Source organism: Magnolia sinica, chromosome 17, assembly GCF_029962835.1.
Source record: "Magnolia sinica isolate HGM2019 chromosome 17, MsV1, whole genome shotgun sequence".
Lineage (NCBI taxonomy): Eukaryota > Viridiplantae > Streptophyta > Magnoliopsida > Magnoliales > Magnoliaceae > Magnolia > Magnolia sinica.
The window spans coordinates 8,106,111-8,122,933 of record NC_080589.1 but is presented as its reverse complement, the minus strand read 5'-3'; the positions used below and the strand labels follow the sequence as shown (position 1 = coordinate 8,122,933).

General features: G+C 38.7%; 1 protein-coding gene and 1 long non-coding RNA gene across 3 annotated transcripts; one reads left to right on the top strand and one right to left on the bottom strand.

The window, feature by feature from the left end:
- The first annotated feature begins 1,472 nt into the window (after positions 1-1,472).
- On the top strand, positions 1,473-10,868 carry LOC131230316 (protein DEHYDRATION-INDUCED 19 homolog 3-like). Of its 2 annotated transcripts, none has more exons than XM_058226174.1 (5): positions 1,473-1,692; positions 1,818-1,960; positions 5,105-5,184; positions 5,454-5,705; positions 10,279-10,490. In XM_058226174.1, the coding sequence occupies exons 1-5, from the start codon at positions 1,623-1,625 to the stop codon at positions 10,367-10,369; spliced, it is 636 nt and encodes a 211-aa protein (XP_058082157.1). In that variant the 5' UTR covers positions 1,473-1,622; the 3' UTR covers positions 10,370-10,490. The 2 variants fall into 2 exon arrangements, with proteins under 2 accessions (XP_058082157.1, XP_058082156.1); XM_058226173.1 differs by lacking the exon at positions 10,279-10,490 and adding an exon at positions 10,530-10,868 and having other exon boundaries at positions 1,476-1,692.
- On the bottom strand, positions 2,806-3,130 carry LOC131230318 (uncharacterized). Its single transcript, XR_009163979.1, has 2 exons — positions 3,018-3,130; positions 2,806-2,952 (listed from the first exon to the last, which is right to left on the bottom strand). It is a non-coding gene; the product is annotated as an uncharacterized LOC131230318 (long non-coding RNA).
- Positions 10,869-16,823: the final 5,955 nt, after the last annotated feature.

Sequence of the window (16,823 nt, the reverse complement as noted above, 5' to 3'; positions counted from 1 at the left end):
TACTACTTTATGTGGTGTGGTTCATTTGAGCTTTGGAGCTGTCTCATCTTTGAGTTTATGGCTTAATACGATCTTAAAAAATGGATCAACTGTATGAATATAATACCTACGTGTATCATGTTGGGGCCCACATAGTGACAATAATACATAGTCACAGGTATTAGCTTTTCTCTGCCTCCTGAATCTATTGATTTCAATTTTCTCTCATTTGTGGTTTTCAAAGCCTTAGTTCAAGGCTAACAAAAGTAATAACCAAACAACAATAAGATTTGAAAAAGTGAATTTTCCAATTCGACCCCATCAAATACCATCTAATGCGGTGTACCAAACAGACTCTTAATTTAAGTTAGCATGTGCCACGTGTACAATATCTGCTTGCCTGGGTATCAGCCATCATGCTCCGCCAGAGTTCAAATAACTTCCCAAGCAGGACACACGTGCACGTGCCCGAGGGTGCACCAGTTGGAATCCACCATGAAGATGGAAGCTGTGCAGGTCCACCGTGACATCGTATCCACCGTGTACTGTTATGCCATCCAACCCATTCATCAGGTGCGGCCACCAGGGTGAACGATGGACACGTGAAATCAGGCCATTCCAAAACTCAGGTTCGCCACGTCATGAGAATATATAGATTTTAGTGAATGGACATTTCTCACTGCGGTGTCCCACCTGAGTTTTGGGTCATGATAATACTTGGTATGTACGGTTGAAATGACGATTTGCACCTGATTAACGGTCTGGACTTCACATAAACATCACAGATGGGCCCTGTATAGCTCGAACGTACGGTGGTATTTGGAAAGAGTTTCTTTCCGTACAAAAGTGGCCCACATGAAGGGTGATCCAGATTTATCTTTATATCAAGTCATATCCCATGGTGGGCCCAATGTCACGAGCCAATCAGATACGGTAAACACTGGGAAGAATGGTACGTGTGATGGGCGTAAGGTGCGTGTAGGAGATGGGGTTTGCGCGTGTGAATGGGGCTAGTAAACGCGAATGGTATTTAATGGCATTTCCGATATTCCGCGCGAAATCTAGGTCATTTAGAATCATATCTCGACTAGACCATGGAGAAATGCTATCCCAGTCACCACATCTTCAAGCGCTAAAAATAATCGCACTATCCAACTTAGTCCACACGTGGAGGATCCAAGACGTTCATATTACTGATCCCTAGTTGAATATGTGACCCTCAGCATTGCAAAGAAATGGACGGCTAGAAAATGATAGTCACGATCTTGACACAAAAGAATTTCATTTTCTCATATGATCACTCATCACAATGGTTTTAGGATATAAAAAATGGACCACTTAACGTGCCAGATCCCCAACAAAGATCACGTGTTGGCACGTGTGGTGCGCTTGAATATAGGGCGCGTGTGGGATTGGCATTTCCTGTCGAAGAACAGAACCTGCAAAAAGACAAAAAAGGACAACGAAAGTGAAAACGAAGGCCCTCTCCCTCTTTCTCTCTCTCTCTCTCAGAAGTCTTTTTAGAGAAAGACCAGCTAAGCTTTTCTCCGTCGCCTCCATTTTTCTAGGGTTTCTCCGGAACGCTGCAAATCCCAAAATAGGGCTTGTTTGGAGGAAATTTCAGATTTCCACTCAGATTCACCATGGAATCCGATCCCTGGACTGCTCTTTTCTCATCCAAACGCCACCAATCGACTCTCCAATCGCGATCTGGTTTGTTAGAACCTCTCCTTACCTTTTTCCCCCATTTTTTCTGATTTTTTTGGAATTTTATCTCGAACAAGTTTTGATCATAGATTTTCCATGAATTTGGTTTTGATTTGCGTCATTTGATGCAGATCTATACTTCGGGTTTGAAGAAATCGATGGAGACGATGATTCCAGGGCCGAATTCCCCTGCCCGTTCTGTTCGGAGGATTTTGATATCGTTGGGCTGTGCTGCCACATCGATGATGAGCATCCGGTGGAGGCGAAGAACGGGGTATGTGCTTTTTCTGTCTGTTTCTCGAAGATCGATCACTTGCTGTTATTTGAATGGAAAGCGAATCTAGATATTTAGGATTTAGAGTTGGACTTTTTTGGTGTAATTGCTTCATAATTTCTTCATGCTCGAAGTTTAGGATTGGTCAATTGGCTACTTTGCCTGATATGGGCAGGGATTTATTATTTAAAATGTCCAAAAACTTGGATGCTGAGTCAGATTCTGATATTTCTGAGTTCGATACAGTTGATTAGTTTGGAATTGATTGCAGGCTTGGGCTGAGTCAATGAACTCTTGTTGATTGTCCACTCAACTGGTCACTTGTGAAAGCAGGGTGCAGCTTGCCATCCGGAGACCAGCCAGATCGAATTGACTCGGCTGGTTGCTGAGTTAATTGGATTGAAATTGAAGTGCTGGCAGTGGGTATCGAAATTGGCAGAAACAAATGGGGACTCTTCCCACCAAAAGCAACTAGAACTAACCCCAAAAATCAAACACGCCATATTCAGTCAATTTCTGATGGGTCCCCTTATAATTGTGTCTAATTTCATTACAACGTCTTCACATACACATTACTTGAGACTTTACACGATGCATCGGATGGAAAGTCTGCATCTTGATGATGATACATATCTAGTAAATGTCACTATAATTTTCTAAGTACATTGTAATTTCTGAGCCTCTATTCATTCCATCTGTGACTGATAAAACACCCATCCTTCCTACTTTTGGTGATACAAGAGTACAAAGTTGTACTATGCTATAACCAAAGTTAGCAAATGGGTAGACTTAGAAGTCCAACTAGGTGCCAAAAACAATTTTCTTATTTTTCTGTTCTTCTCCTCTTTTTATTTTTATTTTTTTATTCTGTTTTGGGGTTTTGATTTAGACGCTAAGAATGTTAATCTATGTTTTGTGAATTACTATTCGTTGTGGCAAGTTGCAATGGTTTTGGCCATGGGTAACTCACCCTTTGAATCTGATGTGTCAACCTTAGTTCAAAGAGCCAATGGTTTTGGCCATGGGGCAACTCACCCTTTGAATCTGATGTGTCAACCTTAGTTCAAAGAGCCAAGTAGTGCAGTCATCTTCCATTTTTAGCTGGAGGAAGTTTTTTATTGTCAACAATACCATTTGCTTTGATTTTGTATTATGATTCAAGAACAGTAACTTGAATGGGTTGCTTTCGAGTTTCAACACTTGATCTAAAAGTGCATTTGGATTTCATAATTCCCATAGTTGTCATGATTCGCTAATGCCGAAATGCAGGTGGATATTCAGGACTTATGTCTGCATGTCTCACATGTGATTTGTTATGGGAAAGCAGGAAAATTGAAGCCAGCTTATGCGGGTTTTCCTTTTCTGCACTGCTCCAATGTAAAATGTGCCTTGTTGGCTTGGAAACCCAACAAACTGGGGTCTGGTGTTATAACAATTTCCACCAATTTTTGTTTAAGTTTGGTTGGTCAAGATTTGTGGTGAATGAGATGGTATTTTGATGGTATTATAAATTCAAGTTGGTGGTACATGTGTCCTTTAGTTCCTACTTGGGTGCCTGAGTTCATTGCTTGATACGATGGAACTCATTTGCGCTTGCCAACTCTTGCTTCATGCTCAGCGATATGTCCAGAAACTGCCCCTCCATGAACCTATTTTGTTTGCTTGCACTTTATGGTGACTGCCTCTCCATGAAACTATTTTGTTTGCTTGCACTTTACGGTGTGGTTGGAACAGTTGAGTTGGTGGTCACTACTCAATAGACGGTGTTGGCATGCGAGCATTGTTAGTATAATAGATTCCAGATTTGGGTAAAAGAGGAAGGATTTGCCAATCAACCATTGAAAAGGTGACTCTTGAAGTGTTGGGAGAAGGTGAATATGATGATTATGTTGATGTATTCAACTTTCTTTTAGCACGATTTGGTTTATATACATGCTTTAGGCCACCAATTTTCCTTCCCAAAATGAGGATTGGCTTGGCTTTTTCAGCAAAATCAATCTTCCTTGCATTTGGGTTGTCTTTGGAAATTGGAACCTCACTAGGCAAGCTTCGTTTTCCCCTTTTCTTCTGAATAATTCACAGGTGTGAAAAACATTGCCAAGCATTCTTGTCTAACTTATGATTTGCTGATCATCATCATCTAAGCCTTACCCCAATTCATTGGGGTTGGCTACATGTATCCCATTTTGCTATTCCACTCTATCAAGGGCCATACCTTCAGTTAGACCATAAGTCATCAAGTCTTTTTTTACTGCCTTCATCCACATCCTATTAGACCTTTCCCCTGCCCGTTTAGAGCCCTCGACTTGTGATTTGGTGATGCGTGTCTAATTTTGTCATATGCAATTGCATAGGCACTTATGCCATCATATATGCCATTTTGGACCAGTGGACCATATATGCCATGGTGGCATATGCAATTATTGTGTTGTTGGGCTTATGCAGTCACACAAAGAAGTATGCGACCTCATAAGCCATAGTTATGCAGTTATGCCATCACGTAGACAGTATGTGATGGCATAACCTCCCAACAGTTAGATTTTTTTATTGTTGGGACTATTTGTTTTTTCCTTCATTTTCTCACTTTCCCCCCCTAAAAATAGGCACTCACACCTCTCTAATTTTCACATCTCTCTCTCTCTCTCTCTAATACTCTCATCTCCCAATCTCTTGTTTCTTAACTCTCTTGCTCTCTCACACTATAACTCTCATTCTCTCTTAAAATGATATCAATAAAATTTATTTCTTTTTTTCACACCTTTTTTTTTTTGTATATACATTCATTTGAGTAGTTGTTAGTTGGCTTGAATGATATAGTCTAATGAAACTATAAAAAAATTTCCCTTCACTTGTAGTATTTTTACAGAATTTTTCACACACACATATATCATTTTTCCTTGAATTTTCCTTTAAAAACAATTGAAAAAAAAAATAAAAATAATAAAAATAGTTTGGGGATCTATACCATCGCCCATGTGATTATGCCATTGCATAAGTGCACAGCCTCCTTGGGTTGCACCACAGGATTGCTTTTGCCATTTGACAACATTATGCATGTCCTATATGATGCCAAAATTGCAAACTTCTGAATATACCCTTGTAGAGAATTTCTGCATATGATCAAGATATCTTTTGCATTTTCAGGTATGCCCTGTATGTGCGGCAAAGGTGGGGATGGACATGGTTGGACACATAACCATGCAGCATGGACAGTTCTTCAAGATATCCTTATTTATCATGATATTTGGAATTTCAGATATGGGTGTCATGTTCTAGTTCTCATTCTTTAGAGCCATTGCCCACCTTAAAAACATACTGTTTGTAAAGTGTGATGCTGCCAGAAATGGTTTCCTGCAGAATTTCTCATTTGTTTTAAAACATCAAATTTCCTGGCCATGTGTCCATTTACTGTTAAAATGTGCTTGTCCTGCATCATGCTATTTAAATGGCAATATTAAGACACTGCTTTAATTTCCTTAACAAGACTTCACATGCAGCGTAGGAGGAGATACCGGAAAGGTTCAACAGGGTCCCATTCTACCCTTTCTTTACTGAGAAAGGAGCTGCGGGAAGGGCACCTCCAATCTCTTCTCGGGGGGTCTTCATGTGTAGTTTCTTCCTCCAATGCAGCACCTGATCCACTGTTGTCATCATTTATTTACCCTGTGGCTGATGCTTCAAAAAATGTACAGCCTCATTCTTCGGATGAAGGGAGCTCAGTAAAGAATGATAAAGTGGTAGAAAGGTATGGAGCACTGACACTTTTAAACAATTTGGTCCATTTTTATCTTCGTTGTTTAAAAAAAAAAAAAGAAAAAAAAATCATAAATGAATAAACTGTCCACTCATTGCATGAGATCTTAGATCTTGTATTAAAGTCGTGTTATTGATAATTCATTTGATGATTGAGGTCTGTATGATTTCTCAAGCACCTGAATATGTCAACTGATTGTGAAGAAGTGGGCTATAGGCATCATAGTATTATCTAGTTGAGATAGGAAGAATGTATTGGCTATTACATCAATGCTTATATATATGTATGCATGTGTGTGTGTGTGTGTGTGTGTGTGTGTGTGTGTGTTAGTATTTTCATATTTAGATCTGGTTGGAGACGTTACCATGGAATGCCTGTGATGGCTGAATGCCTATGAAGCTTAAGGGGAAGTTCTATAAGACAGCTGTTGTTTGGTTGTGCTTTATAAGGCAGACTAATGGAAAATTAAAAGGCAATATGTGCAAAGAATGGGCGTTGCAGAGACGAGAATGTTAAGATATATCTGTTGAAAGACCAGCAAAGAATGAGATTACCCGAAACAGCCTAAGAGTGGTCTGAATAATGGATAAAATGATGGGCAGCAGATTGAGATGGTTTTGTTATGGACAAATATTGGAGATGGCTTTGATAAGGAGGGGAACTTTAATTGGGGTTGAAGGACCTGAAAAGATGATGGGAGGAAGACCTAAAAGGACTTGTACCAAGGTGGTGAGGTAGGTTCTTGTTTGCTTATTGATGACATGGCTGTGGATTGGTATGATTGGCAAAATAGGAATCATAAAGATGACCCCAAGTAATAATAATAATAATAATAATAATAATAAAACGATCCCTAATAGCTGGAAAGACTAGGAGGGCTAGAAATAAGAATGGGATCATCTGAAGCAACCTAAGGGTAGCACAAATGATAAAGAAAATGATGGAGAGTAGGTTGATATGGTTTTGTCACATACATTTGCAACAAAGATTGGTGATGGTTCCAGCGAGGGGAGCTTTGATTAAGGTTAAAAGGACTTGAAAAGAGTGAGAGAGGACCCAAAAGCACTTTGATTGAGGTTGTTTGAAAGGATGTGAAGGCTGGTTCACTTATGAAAGATTGATTAAACAGGATTTATAAACATGGCCTAAATAGCTGGGACAAGGCGATGGTTGATGATGACGACAATGATTTGACTTTGCTTGTTAGCAATTGTGCTAGTTGGTACCCAACCCTAGTGAAGGAGGTTGATGTTGGGTGGGCTGTAGGTCATTGAAGTTTTGCCAGGAAATCATGAGAATAAGATGAACCCATTTAGCTGGGACATGGCTACGATGATAATGTCTGAAGTGTTTTGATAACTAAAAAGACTTCGGAACTGCCACCCATAGTGGAGGTTAAGAGTTTAAACTCTCGACAAGGAATACAGGCATTAGAATCTCTCAGATTGGCAACGAAACATCAAGAAGCATGTAAATCAGCCCAGTGTCAAATCCAAATCAACATAAATAGGTAATTTGACCCTTCTCAGCATTCTGTTTCTTGTTCTTGTTCCTTTTCTGTTTGATGGATAACTAATCTTTATGAAGAGGCCCTAAAAATAAAACATTAGATTTTATCAAGAGCCGGTCCAAAAAGAAAAAAGAAAAAGAAAGAAATAGAAACATAAAATAAATGACAAACCACACTGTGTAGTGCAAATATACCATCTAATACATGAGGTTTATCTCAGAATGCCTTCTTGGAAATTGGATTTGCCACCTCATTTCCATGGATATGATTAAATGACAGAAAGCATGATGGACAGACTAATACCATGGATCTTATTCTTAGCAAGCCCCCAAGGAGAAGGCATTTCTTTTTGAAGGGTTCCAAAATTTTGTTCGAAAAACCAAACAATGCAACAGATGACAAGCAATCATCAATGAGAGCTACAAGGAACAAAAGACCCCACAAGGCCTACATTGCACCCTTAAGAACCTCTTCCTGAATATTGGCCGCAATGGCCCATTCTGCAACCACTCTTAGCTTTAAGAAACAGCACCCTCGGCGGTCATTGCTTGTCCCTGGAGATATGATTATTGCATTCAAGCCACACTGCTCAAAGCACGACTAAGACAGCTCTTCCACCTCTGGTTTTTAGACTTGCTTCCCCTACCACCTTCATGCCATGCCTGCAAAAATGCCTCCATGCTCTGGGGCATTACACATACTTAATCGCAAGAAATCCCATGGATCTCCGAAGAATAGGTGCAGTGCAGGAATTAGATGATCCACTGTCTCCTCGTTCCTAAGGCATAATAGGCACTCATTGGTGATGCATGTGTTCCTTTTCCCTAGGAGATAATACAAAATTATATTGATTAAATTACTTATCTTGATCAGAAGGCAGAAAAACGTTTTGTTAAAATTACAGAGTCTTCCAATAAAATGGCAATGTCCCCTACACTGGAGTCCGTTATGCTGATATGAATGGCATTTGCTGATTATGCTCCAACCTCCCCATTCTTGATAAGTAACGGTTACAGTAGGGATCAAAAACTCACTCATGAATTTCCCAACCTCCCTTAATAGGCCTTAGAAAGGAAGGAAAGGGAGAGGTGATATCAGCCTTGAGTTCATGACTACCCCTTTTCCGGTGTGGTCAGTTTCTAACTCATGCTGCCACTAGGAAACAGAGGAAAGAGAACTTAATCCCTCAAGTTAAGAAACAATGCAAACAAAAAGAGTAATCTTAGTTGGCAATCTGGATACATCCAAATGAGTTCTCCATGGTGCTTCAGTTTTGGTGCTTTTAACCCACAGCAGACTTCTTGAGGTTCTTTGGAATGGTCTTAAGAGGTCTTCCCTGTGTTGCATTCTGGAGTTTGGGGTTGCTGATTAATGGTGACTGTGATGAGGAATTGCAGGGTGCAATGTTGTCAAAATTGTTATCATCTCACAAATCATAATAGGGGTTGAATCATATCGAATCCAAAACTGTATCGTAGATCGTAATATTTTTTTTAATGATTTTCTTTAAAAAATTGAAAAATGCCAAAAATATGAATGACTAAGGAAATAAAAAAAAAAAACTCATCAATTATCCTTTTGCCATCAATATGCACCAAGTAATACCATGCCATGATAGTGTTAAAGAATTCTTATCTTTGCTTAATTTTTAATTTTAATTTTAATTTTTTATCTTTCAAGAATTTTTCCTTAAAAAACATGTAACTAATCTTTCAATAATTTATGTTTTTGTTACCTTTCTTGAATGTAGAATCACGTTGGAAAAGCAGCATTTGATTCTATAAACTGACGAAAAAAAGATATTTGATTTCTCATTCCACTATTTATATATAAATATATAAAATAAGTCAACATGATTGTAACCATCCATAAAAACATTCCAGATATGTCATACATCAATTTGGTGTTTCGACCAGTTAAGAAGTAAGAAATCATTAAAAAAAAAAGCTTCATGATTTTTTAATGTTGAAGATAATATGTATATCATTTAATCTCTTATAAAGAACAAATAATATAATTTACCTTTTCTAAAACATTCTTAAAGCCCCCACCATTTTGAAAACATAAAATAAAAACTTTGCCCACTCATCCTTTCTAACAACGATACCTCGCAATCAGGGACCTTCCACAGCCAAAATACCAAAATAACATAAAATCCACAGCCAAACGAGGAATAGGGACACTGGAGCCAAAGGGGGATGTGTAATTATGTTAGGGTTTCTCAGGTGTAGAGAAGGCTTTTAGATCCCGATTGTATGCCTTATTGGTGGTGAATCACCTCCAAAGTTCAAGTCAACACATCTTCTTGCTTAAAGAAGCTTCCCATATTGGCGGGATTTCTTGTTCTGCAGAAATGACAATTGTCCACTGAATTTTGGGTTTGAACTAAAATAAAATTTTCATCTTTCTTCTATCTTATCTGCTTCGTGCTGAGTTTACTAGCATGTAAGCATCATCCACTGACTGAAACCGCAGAAAATGTGCGTTTCCTGCATATTTCACTGTATGTGAAGACAATCATCCAACTCACCTCTTACCGTATTTCTGGCACACTGCAGTTTTACTTTGAGGGCCTGTTTGGATAGTGGGAAAAGAAAAGAAATGGATGACTTTTTCCATGATGGGATGTTTATCTGTGTTTGCATGGCCAAACGAAATATTGGATTTCAAAAAGCAATCTTTACCCAAACACCATAGTCAATTTCTCATGCAAAAGAAACGAGGTGACCTTTGTAAGAGCTTCATGAGATTTCCTCCTCTTATCCAAACAAAACCCCTAAAAATGGAATTAATGGGAATCCATGTTTGAACAGTGCTCATGGAAATCTTGAACAATCATTAATTGGATAATCATTGCATTTTCTTCTTCTTCTTCTTTTCCCCGCACTATCTAGATTCTAAACAGGCCATTTCTGTTTCACTAGTCTCCACTTCATTTGTTATGTAACATTGCCTTACACTGTCTATTTTCATTTTGCACTTGACGAATGCTACTTGCAAATGCCCACCTGCAAGCACCAAACACACGAGTTTGAAATCCAGGTGTTCTGTCAGGAATCCATGCAGTGAATGTACTCATCCCCGAAAGACCAGGCTAGCCCTCACTTGGCCATGCTGGCTTGATTTTTGGGGCGGGGTGCATTGATTTGGGGCCTGCTGCTGAATGGCCACCTGAATCTCCAACACGCACATGACATTGGAACATGCGGGGGGGTTTGCAGTGTCTGTAGATGGGTTCGTGCAAGCAACATTCCTTAACACCCTTGTTTGTGTCTGCATCTCTAACAAAAACATTCTCCCTCCAGCGTCGAGCCATCCCTGTCGGATAAGGACCTGAAAGAGAAGGCTCAAAAGTGCGAGTTTATTCAAGAGCTTTTGCTGTCTACATTTCTGGACGATGCCTTATGAAGGAAGCTCAAGGGGTCAGCTACAATGACCGTGGAAGCTTGTAAGCCAGTGGGCCCCAGCTTGCGTTAGTCCGGAGAGTCTGCTTTTCTCTTCCAACAAGGTTCATAAACAGGCTCATGTAATGGCTAGCTATGCTGATAGTGTTAGTATCGAGAGAGATAAGAGCTATAAATGTATCCTGTATTTATATGGAATTAGTTAGGCTGGAACTGAAACTCCAATATTCCTTTCTTTAATGGGGTGTGTACTTTCTGCATGTTTGGCTTTCCATTTTGAGGAGTTACTTGTATGCAGCCGGAGTGTGACCATTTGTATGCACAGCATGCATATACCTCAATCCAAACTCTCCAAATGGTGGGCCCCTTACCAAAATCTGATTGATGTGAATTTTTTTCCCTTTTATGTTGAATTTGGGTTGTTGGCTATTTCTCATTTCCACCAATCATTGGTTGGCCATCAATCTTTACTGAGAAGAACTGGCTCATAACCTGTCTAAGGTGGGCCCATTAGTTGTAGATTCAGGTACACAGACACCTGTAGAGAGGCTGCATGCGAAGTCCATGCACAGTCTGTCAATGGTCATACTCCGCCATGGCATCCTAGTTGATCTCCTCTCCTCATTATGATTTTTTTTTTTTTTTTGGCTGATTTAGGATTTGCATTTAGTGGAGGGATAATTCGAAGCCTGAAAACTCAACTTGATTCAATGTTCGGTGGGTTGGGTTGACTAGAAGACTCAACCCGACCTTACTCCATCATCATCATCATCATCATCATATTGTTTTGATATTGAATAACTTATAAATTAAAAATACCAGGATGGAACGTGATTTTAATTTAGTTAGATGGGAGTACAAAAGTTTTTTTTTTTTTTTTTAAATAATTTATTTAAATAAGGCCATCCCACAGCAATGCATTGCATAATGCAATGCTTAAGTGCATATTACATCTGGCACACATTTCCCCTTTACTGTTTTACTAACAATAATGCTGTGGCTGATTCAGCTGAGCTTGAGTCGAGCCAGCAACCTTAGAACTATATGAGCACATGCACTTCTTGAAGGGTTTTTGCTTCATTGTCTCCATTTAATGCAACCTGAGAAAGGATGCAAAGGATAAAAGAGAAGATTGCAGGGATGAACCCCTAACAATCCTCTAGTTGATGCTTGAGCTCATGAAAATCCCCTTCCAAAGAAAAACAGAAGAAACTTTTTCTTTTCAAGATATCATTTTGTCTTACAACTCCAGACACAATCTTATATTAGTTTTAAAAAAAGGAAGAAATCCTACTTGTTGAAAAAGATTAGATTACCCCTCAAAATCCTCCACCACCTATAGGCCTTCCAGAACTTGGCCATAACAACAACACAATCACATGATCTTGAGCTTCTTTGAAAGCCTACTAAACAGGCCATAAATATGGCCAATTTTATGTAAATTTGACATTGTTTGATGCCCAAAAAATGGCCCACCAAAAAAGTAAGGAAATTATAGAAGGAAACTTATGTCAATCACATGATTAACCTCATCAACCCTTCACAAAGTAATCTAACCATTGGATCTTATCAGAACATGGGTATGGTCTAGATCATCAATCAATCTTTTTCAATAGGCTTGCGTGGCCATTTAGTTGCATCAATTGCACTTGGCTTCAAAAAAAAAAAAAAAACTCTTAATGATGCAAGGCTTTAGGGATGTTGAAGTATTATTAATATTAATGTATGAAAAGTAGTAGTAGGTTATGGATGTAATTTTGTTTTATTCTCTCTTCTTTTTTTTTCCCCCTGTATTCTTTGGCTTCTCCTGCTCTAATAAATTGTTCATTGTTTAAAAAAAAAAAAAAAAGAAAATTAAAAAAAAAAATAGTGGGTAATTTTATTTTTTGTATGAGGTGAGGTTAGTTTTGAAACAATTGGTGGGGCAAATAAAACCTGTTAAAATTAACATTAAGAGTTGCATCTGAACAATTTTTTTTTTCTCTCATAATACTTGGATTATTAGGTTTGTTAGAATCCATCCCTACGCATCCTTGATATGTTGGGACTCTAGCCATAGGATTAAATGAAAAATACATTTTCTAATTCTCATCTTTGTTAGAAAATGAACAAATATTTTTCTCACTTCTATTTTTGGGGAATACATTTTCCTACAATGGAAGAGAGATTTCTCAATGGATTAAATCCAAATGTTTCGCCATCTATCTTCAATAGCTGTGCTGTATGTGCCAAATGAACCATTATCTATCTTTGGTTATGCTCTACACCGGCTACTATGCTACATGTGCTAATGTGCCACATGTGTCATCATTCATCTTTTCTTTCATAACACGTGTAAAGTGTCCTACATGTACTAATGTGACACGCGCTGCTATCTATCTTCTTTTATGCGTGCCAATGTACCACATGTACTATTGTTCATCTTCTATTACACCCCACATGTGTGCTATCATCTATCTTTAGTTACTCCATATGTAGCTACGTGCCAATAAGCTAATGTGTATAAGTGCTGCCATCTATCTTCAAGTGCCACTTGTGCCAAATGTGCTAATGTATGCCTTGTGTGTATGTGCCATCGAACAGATTCAAGCATCTCACATGTGCCATGTATGCCACATCACTACTGGTGGTGTGTCGGTAGGCAATCCATGTCCAGTTTCTCAGAGTAACTCCTTTTTTGGGATGGGGATTGCCTGTGACAGTAAGCTGGGTGGGGCCACCGTGACGTTTGTGAGAAATCCATCCGTTGAGACATGGGCCCATGAAAAGGTAGATCTAAAACTCAAGTGGGCCACACTACAAGAAATAGTAGGTAGGAAAATGCCTACCATTAAAAACCTATCTGGGTCTACCATGATGTTTATATGCCATCCATACTCATTCATAAGGTCATTCCTACTGGGATGAACTGAAAACACAAAAATAATAGCCTAATCCAAAACTTCCATGGCCCACGAATGTTTCAATGGTAGACGTTCAATCTTCACTGTTTCTTGTCATATGGCCCACTTGAGTTTTTAATCTGCTTCATTTTTAGACCATGTTCTAACATGATCTGAAAAAATGGATGGACGGGGTTGATTTTTCACAAACATCATGGTGGGCCCCACCTAGCTTCTTGTCGCTGGAACTTCCTGCAACAGGCAATCCAACTAAGAAAGAAAAGCAGCGGTGGGGAAGTAGATAGGTCCAAACATGATAGATAGCAGGTACCGGACTACTATCACTACGAAATCACAAAGGAGTCAAAGCCTCTCTGCTTCGTACCTAATCCTTACATGTCGGACCCACTTAGTTTATCCGAGCCGTTGATCTATCTGATGTAACCCATCACGGATGAACCATTACCAAAATATATCCGAAAATTGGAATATTCAAACCGTGAAGCCTGTCTTTTATCCATTGAATGTGGACTGTTGGTGCATTTTGTATTAACCATGCACTTGAAAGATGGCCTGGATGTGTGGGCCCACAAGATCTGATGCTCTACATGATCTGGGACCTTTAGCACAAAGCTAACGATGGACAGTCTACGCCCAATGATCCACCTAATCATACCTAGAGCAGATGATCTAATGACTCCTCTAATTCTACGGTTAAGATACTCTTATATTACAATCACTGGCCAAATATCCAAGAAGCTACGTGGACAAAAGTATTCTCTCCGCTATAAGATACTCTCTTTTCTTAGGACCTTTTAGATGGTTTGATGAGATACGATCGTTCCATCTCATCTAATTTCTTCCTCTTTCAAGAAGCGTAAAAAAGATAAAGAGGGAATTTTTTATGCGACTCATCAAAATTCTTACACCATTTCCTTCGCAAGTTACATATAAATTTCTATTTGCCATATTTGAATTTGAATAACTTTAATTCCACATTTTCATGAATAATAACCTTAAAACATATGTAAATTATATCAAGCATGCTAGATTGAGGATTACATAAGACTAGAGTTCTAAGGATGCAATATTTGAGCATTCAAGAGAGTGCACATATATAAATTATTCCAAATAAAATATTTGGACATGGGTTAATAGAATGTATACTTATAAGGATTATTAGAGTTAAGGAATCTGCCCATATGATTCAAGCCAACACATGTAAACATGGATTACAAGAGCTACCACGTAATCAAACTACCGCGGTAGTTCATATTTAAAACCAATACTAAACTAAAGCTTGATGGTTAGATCTCACCTTTAAGTAGGGGTCTCTTGATTAGAATACAATCTAAGTGAGGAATTTTGGAGAAAACTCAAATCCCTACATTAATTGAATGAAGTTTATCGTTAACAACTCTAGGTTAGGCACTAGTTTAGTTCTAAATGGGGAATTTAAGAGGTACATACCTTAATTTGAGTTGTTTGCGTCATGTGGATTATCACATTACTAAATTGATTTGTGTCGTGTGGAATGCCACGTTAATGGAGTAATTTGTGTGGTTTTGATTGACACATTAGAGTTTCAATGGGAGTTACATCTATTGAATGAGAACTATTGCTTGTATAGTTGTGGACAGGCACCTTGAAATTGTACCATCAATTAGTGCCGGCTTATTGTGTGGAAATTATATAAATTTGATTGATGATTTTATCATCTTGTGATACATTTGTGTCAAAATGGTTTGCACGAATAAGCCCTATTTGTGTTTGTTGTGTGCTTGAATGGACTAGTGATGGAAAGTATTATTTGATTGACCATAATTTAGAATGGACACTAGTTGTATTAGTTTTACATAATTGGAATGTTTGTAAAATTGAATTAATAACGATTGAGCTAATCATGCATACATGGCACATTACCTTTACCGGATGGCCCGACGTAAGGGTTCTCGGGTCAATGTGCGACCATACATGTATTTTACGGGATGACTCCTATGTACCTTCATGTGCTTTCAAACTATTACGTGGCCATCCTTTAAATGAAAATTTACCAGTTGGCTAGTCATTGTACGGCCATACCATATGGTACTTTGCTGAATAACTAGTCACGCTACGGTCATTCCTTTTTTGCATGGTGAATTTTACCTTCAATAGCTGGAACAAGATTGCTTTTATGAGTCGAGTGTGTGTTGTTGTTTCCCATTTAAAACTATACTCGACTAACATGTCATGGAGAAATTTCTCATTGAGATGGCCATTCATGCTTTTGTACGTGCAATTGCACCAACCGGATGATGAAATAGAACAGGAGGGAGACGCTTATGAAGCAAACCCTCAAGTAATTGCTCAAAAGTGGTCCCCACTGGCCCTTATCCAGCAACATTTCCATGCCAACAATAGAAAGGCTATAGATGTCCAGATGAGGAGATTTTGGGGCATGGTTCATCATGGAGGACATCAAATCAAAGTCTCGGATAAAACATAACCCCATAAGCATAGATTAGGTACCAAACAGTAAGTTCCCTATTTTCTACTGGAGGACGAACCCAACTGGGCTGGTTGAATATCATACACTCACCAAAGTGGGCCCCAAGTCGAGTTGCGTGATTTTCTCATCTCTGACAACTTAGGTGTGAGACATTCTGATGGGCGAATAGAACTTATGGGCCAACAAGGATGTTCAGGTGGCCCACAAGGCGAAGCCGTGTGGATGGAAAGCATATTTCTTCTTCAGCATACGTTTGGGTAAACTGGGTTGTGAGAACTCCACCACCCCTTTTAAGCAACATGTTTCAATCTATCTGTTTTGCAATCGATGCTACTTGCATCTACAACTTCAGCACGCCTGCTTGAAATAGGCATACAACTGCTAAAATATGGTAAAAGAAGCATCTTCTTCTACCAACTAGCATATATATAACTAGTTGTTTTAGATTTTCATGTCAACATCCAATACACACACACACACACACACACACACACACACGCACGCACACACACACACACAAACACACATTGCCTGTCTCATCACGGTTTTAGGAGCAGAGAAGAATAATCTGTGATTGTGAAATTTCTGATAGCAATTAGCAACAGAAGAAATATATTTCACAAGGAAACTATTTTAGATAGAAACTACGGTTCGGAATTTCCATCATGGACCATCAAAGTCAACAACTTCACCATCCCCAAACAAAGGCATCCTAGAAATTTTTTCTTCTACTTTTTTTTTTTTTGATAAATTGTTATGGACATGTTCCCAACCATTAAGATCAACACCCACAAACCCCTGTTGAGTAGTAAAAACACAAGA